Source organism: Haemaphysalis longicornis, unplaced genomic scaffold (assembly GCF_048455015.1).
Source record: "Haemaphysalis longicornis isolate Haplotype H1 unplaced genomic scaffold, Haemaphysalis longicornis Haplotype H1 scaffold_8, whole genome shotgun sequence".
Taxonomy (NCBI): domain Eukaryota; kingdom Metazoa; phylum Arthropoda; class Arachnida; order Ixodida; family Ixodidae; genus Haemaphysalis; species Haemaphysalis longicornis.
The window spans coordinates 195,269,305-195,284,058 of NW_027526445.1; the positions used below are offsets into that span (position 1 = coordinate 195,269,305).

Here is a 14,754-nt window from a genome sequence, read left to right on the forward strand (position 1 = left end):
CTTATAAGCCCTGCCTAATTTGCGTTTGCTTTTGCCGGCCTCAGCCAATCGCACAGCTGGGCATAGATATCATAGGCTCTGTTGCGGGAAATGAGCTAGTGGGATGCATGGTCATCCTCTTATTTCTTAATTATATAGCTTATTTGAGCGAAGTGTGAGCTAAAATTGGTGTCAGTGTAATTCTAACGAGGAAATTTTTGAATGAACTGTGTTTTGTCTGCATGACCCCTTTAAATCTCAAATTTCCCCGCTTCTTCTAGTGAACGATTTTTGCGGACCATGGCTGCTATCTGCCGATATAATAGTTCTATCGCTTTACCTGACATTTGAGCAGCAACCGCCAGGATGGAACCAGCAACAGTAGCCGACCTTATACGTCACGAAGTCCACTACACTCCTTTAATTAAAATAACTGAAGAAAAACAAAAAAAGAAATTCCAGGCAATGTTCTTCAATGCACTAAGCTCCACGTCACAGCGAGTGAAAAGGCACAAAAACAGCAGCACGCAAGGTGCATCTGTTCCTCCGACGCAGTCTGTCGTCCCGCCAATGCCGGTACCTCAGCCGGTGCCTCTGCGCGGCGTTGAAAGCGGCGCCGCGCGCTGCGTGAGTCCTCGAAATTCATTCGACGCGCGCGCCTCGCCTCGTTGTCGGTCATTGTCACAACCTGCGGGATGCCTCGCCCGCGCCCGCGACAAATTTACACCCCCGAGGGTCCGGTGGCGTGAAACATGAAGAGGGAGGCGGATGCTCCGTCACGATGCGCTGAGTGGAAAAAGAAAATATGTACTAAGGGCCTTGGTATTGTCGATGAAGAGCGTGTCTCTATTAAGGGACCCGTGGTCGCTGAAATGAGTAGAGGGGGTCGTAACAGGGGTGATGTTGCTAAAAAGCCCGCCTCCCCAGCTTTTCCCCCTGCTGAGAGCAGCTCCCCCTCGCGACGGCTCCTGGGTAGGACTCTTTGAATAGGGAGTGAACAAGGACGTGCTGTCAAACTCTGCGGACGTTTTGTTTCTTTCCTTTCTCAATTGCGGCCGCTGCTACTGCCGGTGTCGGTCGGTACTTGCGTCATCCGGGACGCGGCGTCAGCGGTGATCATCGCGTGAATAGGCCGCGTGTCGAGGGGTGTTGTATTTCCACGCGCGTGCGCCGACGAACCCTGCGCAAACTTTCCGAGGCTCCGTTTGGTGGCGTAGTCGCTGCCGAGTGCTCTCCGCGCGCGCGCGTGTGTTGACACGACGTTATGCCACTTTGGCGGCGACGTGATATGGCGGCTTATCGGTCGTGTGCCCCTTATTTTCGCTCAAAGGGTGGCACGTGTCCATTGGTGAGCCTTTTTCGGGTGTGGGGAAATGAGAGGATGTCCAAGTGGCGTTTGCTGTTTGTCTTTGAATGACTTTGTAAACGCTGTTTAATCGCATCTGAGCACTCCTTTATAACACGGCTGCACTAGTTGTAGCTCAGCACTATAGGCTGCCGCTGTCCTGGGACTGCGGACCTTTTACCTTTTAACATTTCCGTGCTTGTGTAACGGGGCTTACGCGAAGCACACGGGGGAACATCATGCCAATTCTACTTAGGGTTGTACTCACCGAAGTGCCAACTTGGTTATTAAAGACAAGCTTTAGTGCCCTCACTAATGACGTTGTACGCTAATGTGCCCTGCAGGAAAGCCAAATTTATCTGGCGACGAGGGTGAATGATCCTGGGTGAAGTTAAAGTAAAAAAAAAACGCTTCCCGTGGTCGGAATCGAACCTGGGTCTCTCGCATTTTGAAACCGGCGTCTACCGATCACTCCATTTCGACTTTTTTTTTACCGTTTTTCAAAAACACACGTCAAGTTAAGGATAGATCAAAAACCGTCTGCCATGCTTTGGCTGACGAAAAAACTTACAATGAACATCAAAAGTACACAGCTCTTCAAAAACTGGCAGCCATTCGTGGTCAGGGTCTTGTGGATCTCCTACAGCATGGTTATACTTTCTGCAAAGTAGTGAGCGCTTCAGGATCTGCATGGCGCACCGCCATCCTCGACCTCCAAATGGCATGCAGGCCTAGAGCCATGATAAGATCGTACGGCACACAACTATCACATTGTACAGATAGAAATCTTATGCTGTCTGGTGAAACGGGCAGGTCTTTCTTTAAAGTCCTTTCGACATGGTCGAAGCGAACGCCAAGCAGCCGGCACCGATTCGCGCCGTACACCCCAAACCAAACGTTACGCCTGCGGAGTGCATACTCGAGAGTTGCTGTGGGTATTCTGGAAAAGTGGTGCGTATACCTTCAGAGTAGAACATACCCGCAGTGCGGGATTGGCCAACCAGAGAATCCATCACGAGAAAGCTTCGCGTTCAGCCATCGTCGTCGTCACACAGAGGAGTGCAATATTCGGCAGTTGCTGCACCGTGATGTGCAGCAACTGCTGGGCACGGCCCCCAAAGCTTTTTGTGGCTTGGGCTAGCCCGCACATGTACCCGGTGCCTTGAGAAAATAAAAATTATTATTATTACGTTATAAAGAGCTGTTGTCACGGGCTGGGGAAGAGGTGGGGCTCGAACACAAGCAGCTAACGACAAAACAGGTGATTGTGCCTACTGGCCGTGCAAACGTTTTTTTTTTTCAGATATGGTATTTAATACACTGCAGTATAGTGTAGGCAGTGATATCTACACATTCGGGTGGGTTATATATTCATAAAAAAGGACACATATAAACGAATATAAATGAACACTGAAATCATGTTGTCTAAAACGGGGCAGCCATGAAGCGGAACTGCCAATCTTGGCGGGAGTCATTTTGGCTATGCGTCAGACAAGGAGACACAATCTCTCCAATGTTATTCACGGCATGTGTACGAGAAGTATTCCGAACATTCGATTGGGAACAGGTGGGAGTAAGGGTTAATGGAGAATACCTCAGTAACCTCAGATTTGCTGATGACGTTGCCTTGCTAAGTAACTCGGGGGACGAATTGCAAAGCATGCTTTCCGCACTGGAAAAAGAGAGCAGAACCGTGGGCCTGAAAATTAATATGCAGAAAACTAAAGTAATGATCAATAACCTCGGGACAGCACAGTGGTTTGAGATAGGTGGCGAAGCAGTGGAAGTGGTAAGCGAATATATCTACCTAGTCCAAGTTGTGACCCCGGATCCCAACCATGAGGCAGAAGTAATTCGAAGGATAACAATGGGGTGGAGTGCATACGGTAGACATTCTCAGATAATGAATGGCAGCCTACCATTGTCCCTGAAGAAGAAAGTGTATGACAGCTGCATCTTACCGGTACTCACCTGCGGGGCAGAAACTTGGAGGCTCACTAAGAGGGTTCAACTTAAATTGAGAACGACTCAGCGGGCAATGGAGCGGACGATGATGGGTCTAACATTAAGGGACAAGAAAAGAGCGGAGTGGGTCAGTGAGCAAACTGGTGTTAAAGACATATTAGTAGAAATTAAGAAAAAATGGACGTGGGCAGGGCATGTAATGCGAAGGCAACATAAGCGCTGGTCATTAAGGGTAACAGAGTGGATCCCTAGAGAAGGCAAGCGTTGCAGGGGGCGGCAGAAAGTTAGATGGGCAGATGAGATCAAGAAGTTTGCGGAGATAAATTGTGGGGTTTTGAAGCACCTGTCGGCTCAGCGGGAACGTCCAACACACATCTCTTCTATTAGCTATGCAAGGGGCTGTGGGAAAATAAACATCAATGAAATATCTCTTGATATTTGTTCAAAAATGCCTCAGCATCTCATCTCTCTGACTGGCCCTCGCAAACTTGAAGTGCGGCTCAGTGCCAGCTACAGCTACGCCTTTAAAAGCCGCAATATTTAGCAATATTTGGGGCTTAACGAGGCCGTTGGATGCCTGAATACTTAGTTGGTGGGAATGCCCATGAGACGAAATAAGGACCGGAACTCTGCAAAAGGATGAAGCTTGCGCCAGAAACTAACCCGAATTCCCTTTTGAATGAAATAACTTCCTCGATACTCGGTTTGTCTTGACAGAAACAGGCCAAGTCGTCAACATACGCAAGTGTTTTTACTTTGCACCTATCACCTAAAAATGGCGTAGCTGCTGCGCTGAAGAATATTGCGATATAAAAGCTCTAAGCAGAGTGTAAAAATTAAAACCTATTGCGGGAAGCTTACCTTCGTTGCAGACGAATTCTTGGACACAGGCTTCGAAAGCTGGCCATTGATTATTAGCCTGCTCGAATAGCCACAATGGAGAGAGAGACGTACTCTCTGCAAAACTTCTGAACCAATGGTAGCACGCTCCAACAACAACGAAAAGTCAAAGTCGACTTTATTTTCAAAATGACAATGTTGAACCCCACCGTGGACGAAACGCTGTTAGGCGCAGCTTGAAGAGGCCAGGGCGCTCGAAGTGGCAGCGTGGACGACACAAATGCATAAAATATTTATCTAACACAATAAAGTGTAAAGATGAAAAACAATTGGGAAAGCTGCGGCAAACACATTAGAACGCCTTCGAAAGGTCAACGTTCACTAACTCGAGCTGCTCATAAAAATTTTAAGAGAACCGAAAGGCTGTGCGAGCGATGTGCAAATTCGTGTTTTAACTGGCCACCAAGTGCACACGCTTGATCCTGACCAATATTCAAGGACATGGAAAACTGCAGACGGTTAGTTAGTATCTCCGCGAATATTTTGTAGTCAACATTCGTTAAACTGATGAGTCCTTAGCAATCAATAGGTCGTTATTTTTTGTTCTTTCTGCTTTTGAGGACACGTACTATGTGGCAATTTGTGAATTATTGAAATGTGGGATTTATTATTCAGACAACAAGCAGGCTCCTCAAGCCGTGTTGGGCACAAAAGGGACGTGGAGATGATGTGAAATTCTCCTTACAGCCCATCAGATGCTATTGATTGATTGATTGATTGATTGATTGATTGATTGATTGATTGATTGATTGATTGATTGATTGATTGATTGATTGATTGATTGTGGGGTTTAACGCACCGACGCAACGCAGGCGATGAGGCGCACCATTGTGGAGGGCTCCGGATTAATTTAGACCACCTGGGGATCTTTAACGTACGCCGAAATCTCGTACACACGGGCGTTTTTGCTTTTCGCCTCCATCAGAAAAGCGGCCGCCGCGGCCGGGTATCGAACCCGCGACCTCGTGCTCAGCAGCACAACACCTTAGCCACTCAGTCAGAGCTGGTCGACCTCGGGCCCTGTCTCAGCTAAAGTAATAGGGCCACTTACAGGGGGACAGTAAGAGTCTGTCAAGGGACAAAAAACGCTCCAAAAAAGGTCGCTTTCAATGGAATCACAGCCACCGTTGGGTAATGCTAAATAATAGTTCCCAAATGGTGATATAACAGCTACGCTTCTGGTCGCTTTTGGTCGCATTTGAATTTACATTGGGGATGATCTTAAAGGAGTACTGACACGAAATTTCTCGCTTTCAGGTTTTATGCTGTAAAGAATACCTATTGGCCCAGTAATTACGAAAATCAAACCGAAAGCCGTCAGCCGCCAGCATAGAATTAATTATAGCACGTTTATTGCAACCAGTTTCAAATTCGGTCGCCGCGCGGGAAAATGGCCGTTCGAAGGCCAGTCTGCAAGCGGGCCAGCCTTACGTCACGGTCTCACCCGTGACGTCAGTGACGTTCTCCGCATCGTCTGCTACGATTGCACATGGTCCGCACTCGCCCGCGGAGTCGACATGTCGTCTGAATCGTCAGACTCGGATGAGTCGCTGCCACCCGACAGACTGAACTTTATTTGGCCAGGCGATTAGGCCGGCTATGTCTTCGCCGTCGTCCGTTTTTTAATATCACTGCGGCTCGAACCGGCGCAGACCGTGATAGCAACAGCTTGTCGCCACTCTTATAATCAATCTGATCGCGAAAAAGAAGTTCCACATGCGAGAAAGTAGCTGTTAGTGTGGTGAGAAATTCTGCTAGGGGTTGTTATCAGCGCTGAATTTAAAAGCGGCGTTCAGATATATGCCGCGATGGTAAGCCTACGCTGACCGGCAGCGGAGGTTCGGCGCTCTGACCCAGCACTGCCGGCACCGCGGTGCGGCAAGCGGCCGAAAGATGGCGCCACCTGCGCGCTAAAATCAAAATAGGCCACGGCAGATGTCTTGATCACCGATCGCTGAAACGGGAATTATCGCCAAAATAAAGCTCTATATGCGAAAAAGGGGATGATAGTGGATTGAAAAGTTGTGTAAGGGATGACCATTCGCAGTTTACAGATACCGGCGATCAAATATTCGCCACGATACCAAGCCTAAAGCCCTAAAGTTCTCAACACCCAAGCTGAACAGAGCAACTCCGAGCCCGCTGGCTGGGGCGACAGTTCTTGCGGCCGCCGCCGCGCACGAACTCAGTCCACGTTTAGCGCTGCATGTCGTCGCGTGGAAAATAATGCATCTTGGCGTCGTCGTCGATTTGCTCGGAGAGGCTTCCACGAGCAGTACTTCGAATTCCGCGAGCTTGCCATAGCACAACTTGGGCGAGCTCGGCGACGCGCCGCGGTGCGCGTCGACATCGCGCACCGCGCGGTGCCGGCACCGCGCAGTTTTCGGCACCAGTGCAAGGCAACACCATGCGCCGGCCACGAACTGAAGAGCAAAGACGTCGAACACGCAAAGTGCGCAAAGTTTACAAGCATTGCTCACACAGCTACACCCACGTCTCCTGCCCAAACGAATACCACGAATACCACCGACAACAGCAGCGCAGGATATCTCTTCCAGTTCCGAAAACGACTATATGACGTCACCCTGAACCGGCCAGACACGTCGGCCGATGTTTCGTCACGCCGAAAGCGATTTCGCTAGTGCTGCCGATTTGTGGAAGCTCGCGGCCGGGACAATCAAACTTGATTTTAGATGTGATTGCGGCCTCGGATCACTGCAAAAATTTCTGTGAGGCATCATTTTTTAGGCGTCAAAATTTGGTGTCAGTACTTCTTTAATGGTAGCGTGGCGGCGCTTAATGAGTAATAAGACTAGCGTATCGGCATTCCCCCGTGCACAGACATTCTGTTACGGGACCGTACACAGGCGCGTCTGTAACGCCCCACATCGAATATTTCAAGCTGATACTTTACAATGGCGATTCCACCATCACACGTGTCAAGCGTTGCGCAAACTTGTGTGGATTGTGTGGGCTTTCAAGCAACGGATTTCCCTGTTAATGCATGTAGAAAGAATTTGTATATTCACACTAACTTCATGCTTGAATAACTCCAAACGGGAAGCGTAGAAAGTGAAGCCTCCAGCGCTAACCGCACACGACCGCACAAGTTCTCGTCCCATAAGAGAAAACCCGGTTCAGGTCTAAATGTACTGCTAACACTTCCACCAAGGCGCACAACGACGATACAATGTTCACAGAGCTGAACAGGTGGCACATCGCGTGCAGGGAGATCAGAAGTGAGTGTGGGCAAATGTGATCCATGGGACCGCCCTTGAAAATGCGTGTTAAGCCAGGCCCCCTTCCGAAGTATTCACAAGCCCATATGACATCACGGGAGACAAAAGTTCAATAGCTCTTGTACTGAAATGTGATAAGACTAACCCGATCATATGGATGGCATACCGAACCACGAGTTCCTTTAGCATTTGATCGAGAGAATGGCGGGTGTGCCCAAAGCGAACTAGTTGATGGCTCGAGGTGAATACATGAAGGGCCGAACTTGTACCAATACATATCTGCGAGCGGAATATGTTTCGCCACGATCAGCTATCAGCTTTATATCTCTGCCGCATGGTAAGATTAGGGGCCCTTAATTTTTTTGCTTGCTTGGCCAGGGATACACCGTCATGGCAAAGCAAGTTAATCACCCAAAACATAATGGCTAGGATATATTTAGGAAGTATTGCTATTCGTGCCGTGAATATCGAGAATGGATTACTGTAAATGACTATTCGCGCATTGCATTGAGGGAACTTCATCAAGCGATACTTCTACTTGAGAAAAGAAATTCAGTGTCATTCCACTCCATGAAGGTGAATGACTAGTGGTGGTGTTTGTGCATTGCGGGTTGGCCTGGGAAACGCTCAGAGGGATTGGGAGTAGGCTACACTGCGCAACACCGAATGCGGGAAAGCCAACTTATGAAACCAAGCTTACACCGTTTGCATTACAAGGAAAACATTGTTCTAAGGGTAGCACACGCCACCTTATATGAAAATAAGCGCCCAAGGCAAGCAAGTGGCCGAAGGGAGAGGGGGTGTCAAAATGAGAAAGAGTGAGTAGGATTCCCTGCGGGGAAGCCACCTTGCAAAGACCAAGCTTACACCGATATTCCTTTAGTCTGCTTCACTTTTAAACGCAAATGCATTGCTGAGAAGGTCTTTCTCAGGGGGAAATATACGCCATCTTATAACAAATTATGAAGAGCCGAAGGCAAACATTAGCTTGAAAGAGAGGTTGTGTCGATGTAAAAAGGAGCGCAGCGCCTTTTCATGGTCTACGTACGCAAAGAAACGGGAGAGTTAGCCAGTAACATCTTCGCCGTAGAAAAAAAAATTCCCTCGCACTTCCCCGAGGGGGAGAGTGTGTAAGTGCGAATACACGGTTGTTGATTGCGCGATTACGGTGGATATCGTGATCTTGGAGTGCAGAGGAGGCGCCCAACACCCGCAGTCACTGAGCGGAGAGAGGAGGAGGAGAGTAGCGCCCGCCGTTACGGCGAGGGCTACACGAGCGCCCTCACGCGTCGGAATGCGGAGCGCCCGCTACGCGAGCGAGAGCTCTCCCGCCCGAAGTGGAGAGGAGGCGCCCAACACCCGCAGTCACTGAGCGGAGAGAGGAGGAGGAGAGTAGCGCGCGCCCATCTCCCCCCGTTGCTAGGGAAGACGAGGAGGAAGACGAGGAGCGCGCGCACCCGCAGCTGTTGCTATGCGGACAACGGCGGCGGACGATTCAGGCTCGCTTAAGAAGTGCATTCGCACTTAAAATTGCGCTTTGTTAGGTTTGTATTTCCGCGTTTGCATGTCAGTTCTCCATGCAATGTGATGTTGACGTCATGCGTGTTACTCATAAATTGCCCGCGCGCTGGCGACTGCGCACCCCCCCAGGCGACGTCGGGGCGTTCAAGAAGCTCAAGCTCGAGCCCGGCGTGTCGGAGCTGGGCCTGTCGTCATGCGGCGGCGGTGGCGCGGGCAGCGCCCTGGCCACCGCGTGCAGTCCCACGACGCCCGCGAGGCGGCGCCACCGGACCACCTTCACCCAGGAGCAGCTGCAGGAGCTCGAGGCGGCCTTCGCCAAGAGCCACTACCCCGACATCTACTGCCGCGAGGAGCTGGCACGCATCACCAAGCTCAATGAAGCGCGCATTCAGGTACACGCTGAAACAGTCCGCCTGTAACATGTTTGAATGCAGCAGGGTTTGTAGTTGGGCAAGTTGGTACGTCAGTTAACGGAACAGCGCTGCACACGGGACGAAGGGAAGAAAAGACGACACGGGCGCTGACTAACAACTGTATATTTGATTACAAAGAACGGAATATATAGGCAAAATATTTTCGAGAAATGCAGAATCTTAAGCAGTTCGAGAAATGCAGTATCTTACGAAGATACAAGAGCCAACGCGCGCGCCAAATCTGTGAAGCGTTTGTGATACACGAAATGGGAATATCGCGTGTAAGCACCTCGTCATTAGCACTCCGCGAAAAAGAAATTTTGTACTTGTCGAGCTATGGTTGTCCGTTGATAGCAACATTCCCTCTGTTTGTAAATAACTTAACTTTGTTCACTGATCATGCGCACGGCTACTCTTCGAAAATATTTTGCCTATATATTCCGTTCTTTGTAATCAAATAAACAGTTGTTAGTCAGCGCCTGTGTCGTCTTCCCTTCGTGCGGTGTGTCGTGCTGTATCGTTGAATATTTGTATGCCCCGGAGGCATTTGAACGGAATTACGAAATAGCGCGTTACGGAAAGAGCATCCAAAGCAAGTGCGAGGAAAAGTTCACGATATACTATCTACAGAAACGCGAAGGGCCTTCTAGGAGTGGTGTGCTCACCAGGTTATATTGCAATAAATGTCGTTCCATTCATAAGTCACGGGAAGATAATCTACAGTTTGGTCAATTTTCATCGCGAAGAACGGCCTTGACCGCAAGTGTGAACACAGCTCTCTTCCAATCGTCCAGGTCACTCTGAGCAGGTGTGGTTCTCACCCCGTCATCTTGGCAGGCATGTCGTCGTGTACGCAACTCATTTGGTCATAATCAAGAGTTCAACCAGTTTTATTTCATCCGCGGAGAACATCCGGGAGTGCGTGTTTGGTTTTGCCGCTAAGTCGTGCGGCAGGTCTGCAGCGTCGTGCTGCAAGTGTGAACACAGCTCTTCTTCCGCGCAGGTGTGGTTCCAGAACCGGCGCGCCAAGTACCGCAAGCAGGAGAAGCAGCTGCAGAAGGCCCTGGCCGCGCCGGCGGCGCTGCCGCCCGCGGCCTGCAACGGCATGATGCGCGGCGTGTACGGCCCCCCGCGCACGAGCTCGTACGCGGCCTACGCCGCCGCGGCAGCACACCCGCACCCGGCGGCGCGGTACCCGGCCTACGGCGCCGCCGCGCAGCCCTTCGGACACCAGCCGACCGCGGCGGCGGCCGCCACCTCGCCCGAGGAGGACTGGTACCAGCGCGGGTTCTCGGCCCTCAGGGCGCCGCCCGGCGCCGCCACTGTCTCCCAGCACCCCGTCTACCACAGCTAGGCCCCGCCGCCCTGCGCTTGCGCTTGAGAACAACGCCTCGCCCGCATCCGCGACTCGGACCGATTCGCGGGATCTTGTTGTTACTACGATGAAAGTTGGTCAGTCAATGGCCGCGCGCCTCGACCGAGGGCCGCCATGGAGGAGGGCACACACGTATGCGTTTGGGAAAGCTTGAGGAGAAACTGTTCTCTTTGTTTGGAGCTTTTTGGCAGGGCTAAGCGCAACTAATGGCGGCTTAGAAAGAAAAATCGGGTTGCACAGCACTAGGTAAAAGCTATCTCAGCGTAATCTCGTCTTCATTGACCCCATGAAAGTACCAGGGGTGTGAGACCTGGACGGTTCGCAACTGCTGAACCGTAGAGAATAGATCGGAAATTTAACGGACGGTGGGGAGAGCTACCAGTTCAAGACAACGAGGTAGCTGGTCGTTTTCTCACGGTATACAGAGTAGTTGTCGAGTGCACATGCTCGCAATGGCTTCTTTAGGGTTACCTAACACCGGTAACGAAAGAGATGAACTTGTTGCCTTCACGAATCCATTGCACCACCTACTATCACTGTGATCATGGTGAGCTTGTGAGATTAAAAGCATGCTCCAAGCTTGATGGGATTGTGAAGTCAGAAGCCCGCCCTACGCTTGGGTACACCTGCCCTCAGCCTCAGAGACAAGGCAGAACCTCGGTCGAGTCGCGCGGGCAGTGCGGACCCAGGGTCCGAGCGCAAGCGCAGAGCCGCCGCCGTTCTCGTGGTGGACGACGACACACGTGACGACGACCGCCGTCCCAGGGACGACGCCTCGCGGGCGACGCCCGCACCGCCGAGACCACGACGAAGAAGAAGCCGTGCCGCCTCCGCCGCCTTCACCTGCCGGTCACCTGCAGCTGCCGTCACCCACAAGCTCGCTCTGCCTCTTCGCCGCTGCCACGCTGCTCGCACGCGGCACCCGCGACATGACGCAGCACCATTCACGTCTTATGGACATCTCATGGACATACCGAGGACATCTCAAGGACATGGAGCGTTTTTGTTCTGGTTTGTTAGGGGTTAGGGGCACTTCGCCTGAGTTAGTTTTGAAACGCGGAGGGAGTGACATGGCTGTGCGACGGTACACAGCTGGCAGTAGGTTTAACATGACGTAAACGAGCAGCGGGGATCCAACCAGACATTTTCTGAGTGAGGGACAATCGTATTATCGGCATAGCTGCCCCGTGTGCATCCAGAGGTCGTGCAGTGCCTATGTCAGGTCTAATGAACATAGAACGCTTCCAAGTGGGCGCCGAGGGTCTGCAAACTGTTTGGGGGCGCCGTGGACAAATCGTAACTTTGTTGCAGCAGGCGCTCTCGAAGCCACTACTGCAGGCAAGAGGAAACCAATAAGGTTGACCAAGGAACTACAATATATAAAAAACAACATGGGAAATAGCGATTATTTCGGTTTAATCTAATATCAGCCGCTGTGCAAGATAACTTCCGAGATATGATGCATCCTGCGTTTCACTTATATGATGTTAACGTGGAAAGGCCATCGGGATCTTAATGTATTGCTTCCTCTATCTTAATTAAGAGGTATACAAACGCGCAACCATTGCGACATTTGTGGACCGTGCTTGCGTGGGCGTTCTGTTAATTTTTCGTTTTAGATGAGTGGCTGTGTTCTGTCTTTCCCGCCCCACCACATCTCGCAGTTTGTCGCTTCTCAAGCACGCTAAACAGAAAATTTTGTTCCGCCCATTTCCAAATGCGTGCCATTAGCGTTGGTCAAAGCGCACAAAACGCGGAGCTTTTCGTTGTAGAACACCTTGCAGTGTTAAACACTTTCATTGTGGACACTTTTCTTTGTGGTCGAACGCTTTCCCAGCAAACGACGGTGAAGACCTATGCGACACGTGTATCGAAAAAGGTCGTTTAGATCGCGACACCGCGTTTTAAATTAGCCGTTGCAATGCGGGATTGATGATCAAATGTGTTTATTCGAATACCCCTGACCAGATCTCGTTTCCGACTGATAGCTGGCCTGTTTGCTCGAACTGACTTTCGCAAAGATAAGTGACATCCCACTTTGCACTACGGAGGGTTTCATACAGAGACCCAAGGGTAGCTGTTGACGTCTTCAACCACTGTTTTTGGGTCTAACCGACAATCTGTGAGAGAGGTTGCTCATTAACTTATCTCAACACCGTGGGGCTCAATCAGTCAAGGTGACTAAAAGCGCGTAATCACGGCACTGTTCTTACAATGGGGCCGTGCACTACCTACGCAGTGAAGAGTTCTGTCTTATTACAATCGGCGTCAACAACTGGACCAGGATACTTTTCCCCCCTTGCACAATGGCGATGTGCCCATACAGAAAACCAAGAGTCTAGTGAAGGTTATGTGTAGAACTGGTACTTTGAACTCTTGAATAACACCACTAATCAATCAAAAAGTTAGGAATGAAATGTGAGAATACGGGGAGCTTTTATTAAGGCATTTGTCATGTGTCGCCGCAGCACCCTTTCAAGTGCCACGAAAATTTTGTGGCGTAAAATTATCTGCGTTCTTGCACGACGCTACGACCTTGACTTGAGATATAGCGGGAAGGGCGCTAGGTTGTTCGAAGTTAAAACGACTTCAACCTAGTTTTATCCGACTAACCTTGGTTGAGGAAAAAAGTGTTTTCTTAAACACAACTAGCTTGGTATTATCGTTGTGAAAAAAAAACCATCAGCATCGCACGCCGATAAGTCACTTACGCCGTGAATTCAAGTTACGTGCATGGAGGCGAAAAGCAAAAACGCCCGTGTGTACGAGATTTCGGCGCACGTTAAAGATCCCCAGGTGGTCAAAATTAATCCGGAGCCCTCCACTACGGCGCGCCTCATCGCCTGCGTTGCGTCGGCGTGTTAAACCCCACAATCAATCAATCAATCAAGTTACGTGCAATTTTTCCCAACACCATAACTGTTATGCTTTGCCAGGAACCATGTCCGATAGACGCATAGAAAATTCAAATGTACGCGACTTCCTCTGTAAAGCCATTTTTTTTAGTTCCACGTCATTTTTTTTTACATATCTTTTGCAACATAGTGTGTAACGTTAAGTCAATACATGTTTTTCAAAAAGCCATGCTGACGTGCCGGTTGACTGTCCAAAAAATTTCGCTTGTGTGCAATATAAACTCAATGTGTATTTAGGTTACCTTTTATTGCAAGAATTATGTTCAATGCAAGCGATCTATGTTAGCGTGTTCTTGCCGCGTAAAAGGTAACTTGAGTTGGAGCATTGTTCAGAAAAAAGGAAGCTGCAGCGCGTGTTGAATGGGCACAATAAAAATGCAGATGCGTTTTGGTACTTACAGAAGGTACTAATTTTGAAGTTACCTGCTTTTAATTACGCTAAACAAAATCAATGCCGTGCGTAAAACTGCTTTTTTTAATTCAGCAATTCTAAGTCAGCGCGCACGCGTTTTCACGTTTGGCGTTTTTGTGAGCCCGTCTAGTCTTATTGTATATGCGCCTGATTTCAGTTGGTAGAACAAGAGTATATGATGTTTTATTAGTTTATTTTCAGATTATGTTGAGCCTATTATACTTAGTGGGGCAGGGAGAGATATATTATTTCAGTTTATCTTGTTTAGTGAGCTATATCGCTTCCCCCTTTATCAATTATGCAGTGTTTCTCGAACACATGACCAAAAGGTGAGCAGAAATGTGTGAAGCTACTGCTATAAATGCGACAGAGGTATAGCCGGGCCTCAAATATACTACGTCGTTTATACATACTTGGTATACAGCGCCGTTATTTTAAATCGAATGAAGGATTTCCGTGTATTTCGACTCCGATGCTGCAGGCGTATAGTTCTTCAGCAGATACACTCTGACAACGCGAAATTTTGCGCGTACACCTAGGTCATTTTTTCCTGCATCGGTGGGCTTTGAAATCGGTCTCCCTAAAAGCAGAACGCCGTATACGAGAAGTCAGGGTATGCGTTTCAGTGTATAGGCACGTTACCAAGCGATATATCAGAGCGCTGCGTCCAGGAGACCGACAGTCTGCCTT

General features: G+C 49.6%; 1 protein-coding gene across 1 annotated transcript in view; it reads left to right on the top strand.

Moving 5' to 3' along the window:
- LOC144149360 (uncharacterized) overlaps nt 1-11,367 on the top strand; it is a 32,732-nt gene extending 21,365 nt beyond the window's left edge. Inside the window, exons 2-3 of the mRNA XM_077680929.1 lie at nt 9,079-9,341; nt 10,366-11,367. Of these exons, the coding sequence (XP_077537055.1) occupies nt 9,079-9,341; nt 10,366-10,716 (614 nt within the window). The 3' untranslated portion in view covers nt 10,717-11,367. The remainder of the gene's footprint in view (nt 1-9,078; nt 9,342-10,365) is intronic.
- The last annotated feature ends 3,387 nt before the right edge of the window (nt 11,368-14,754 follow it).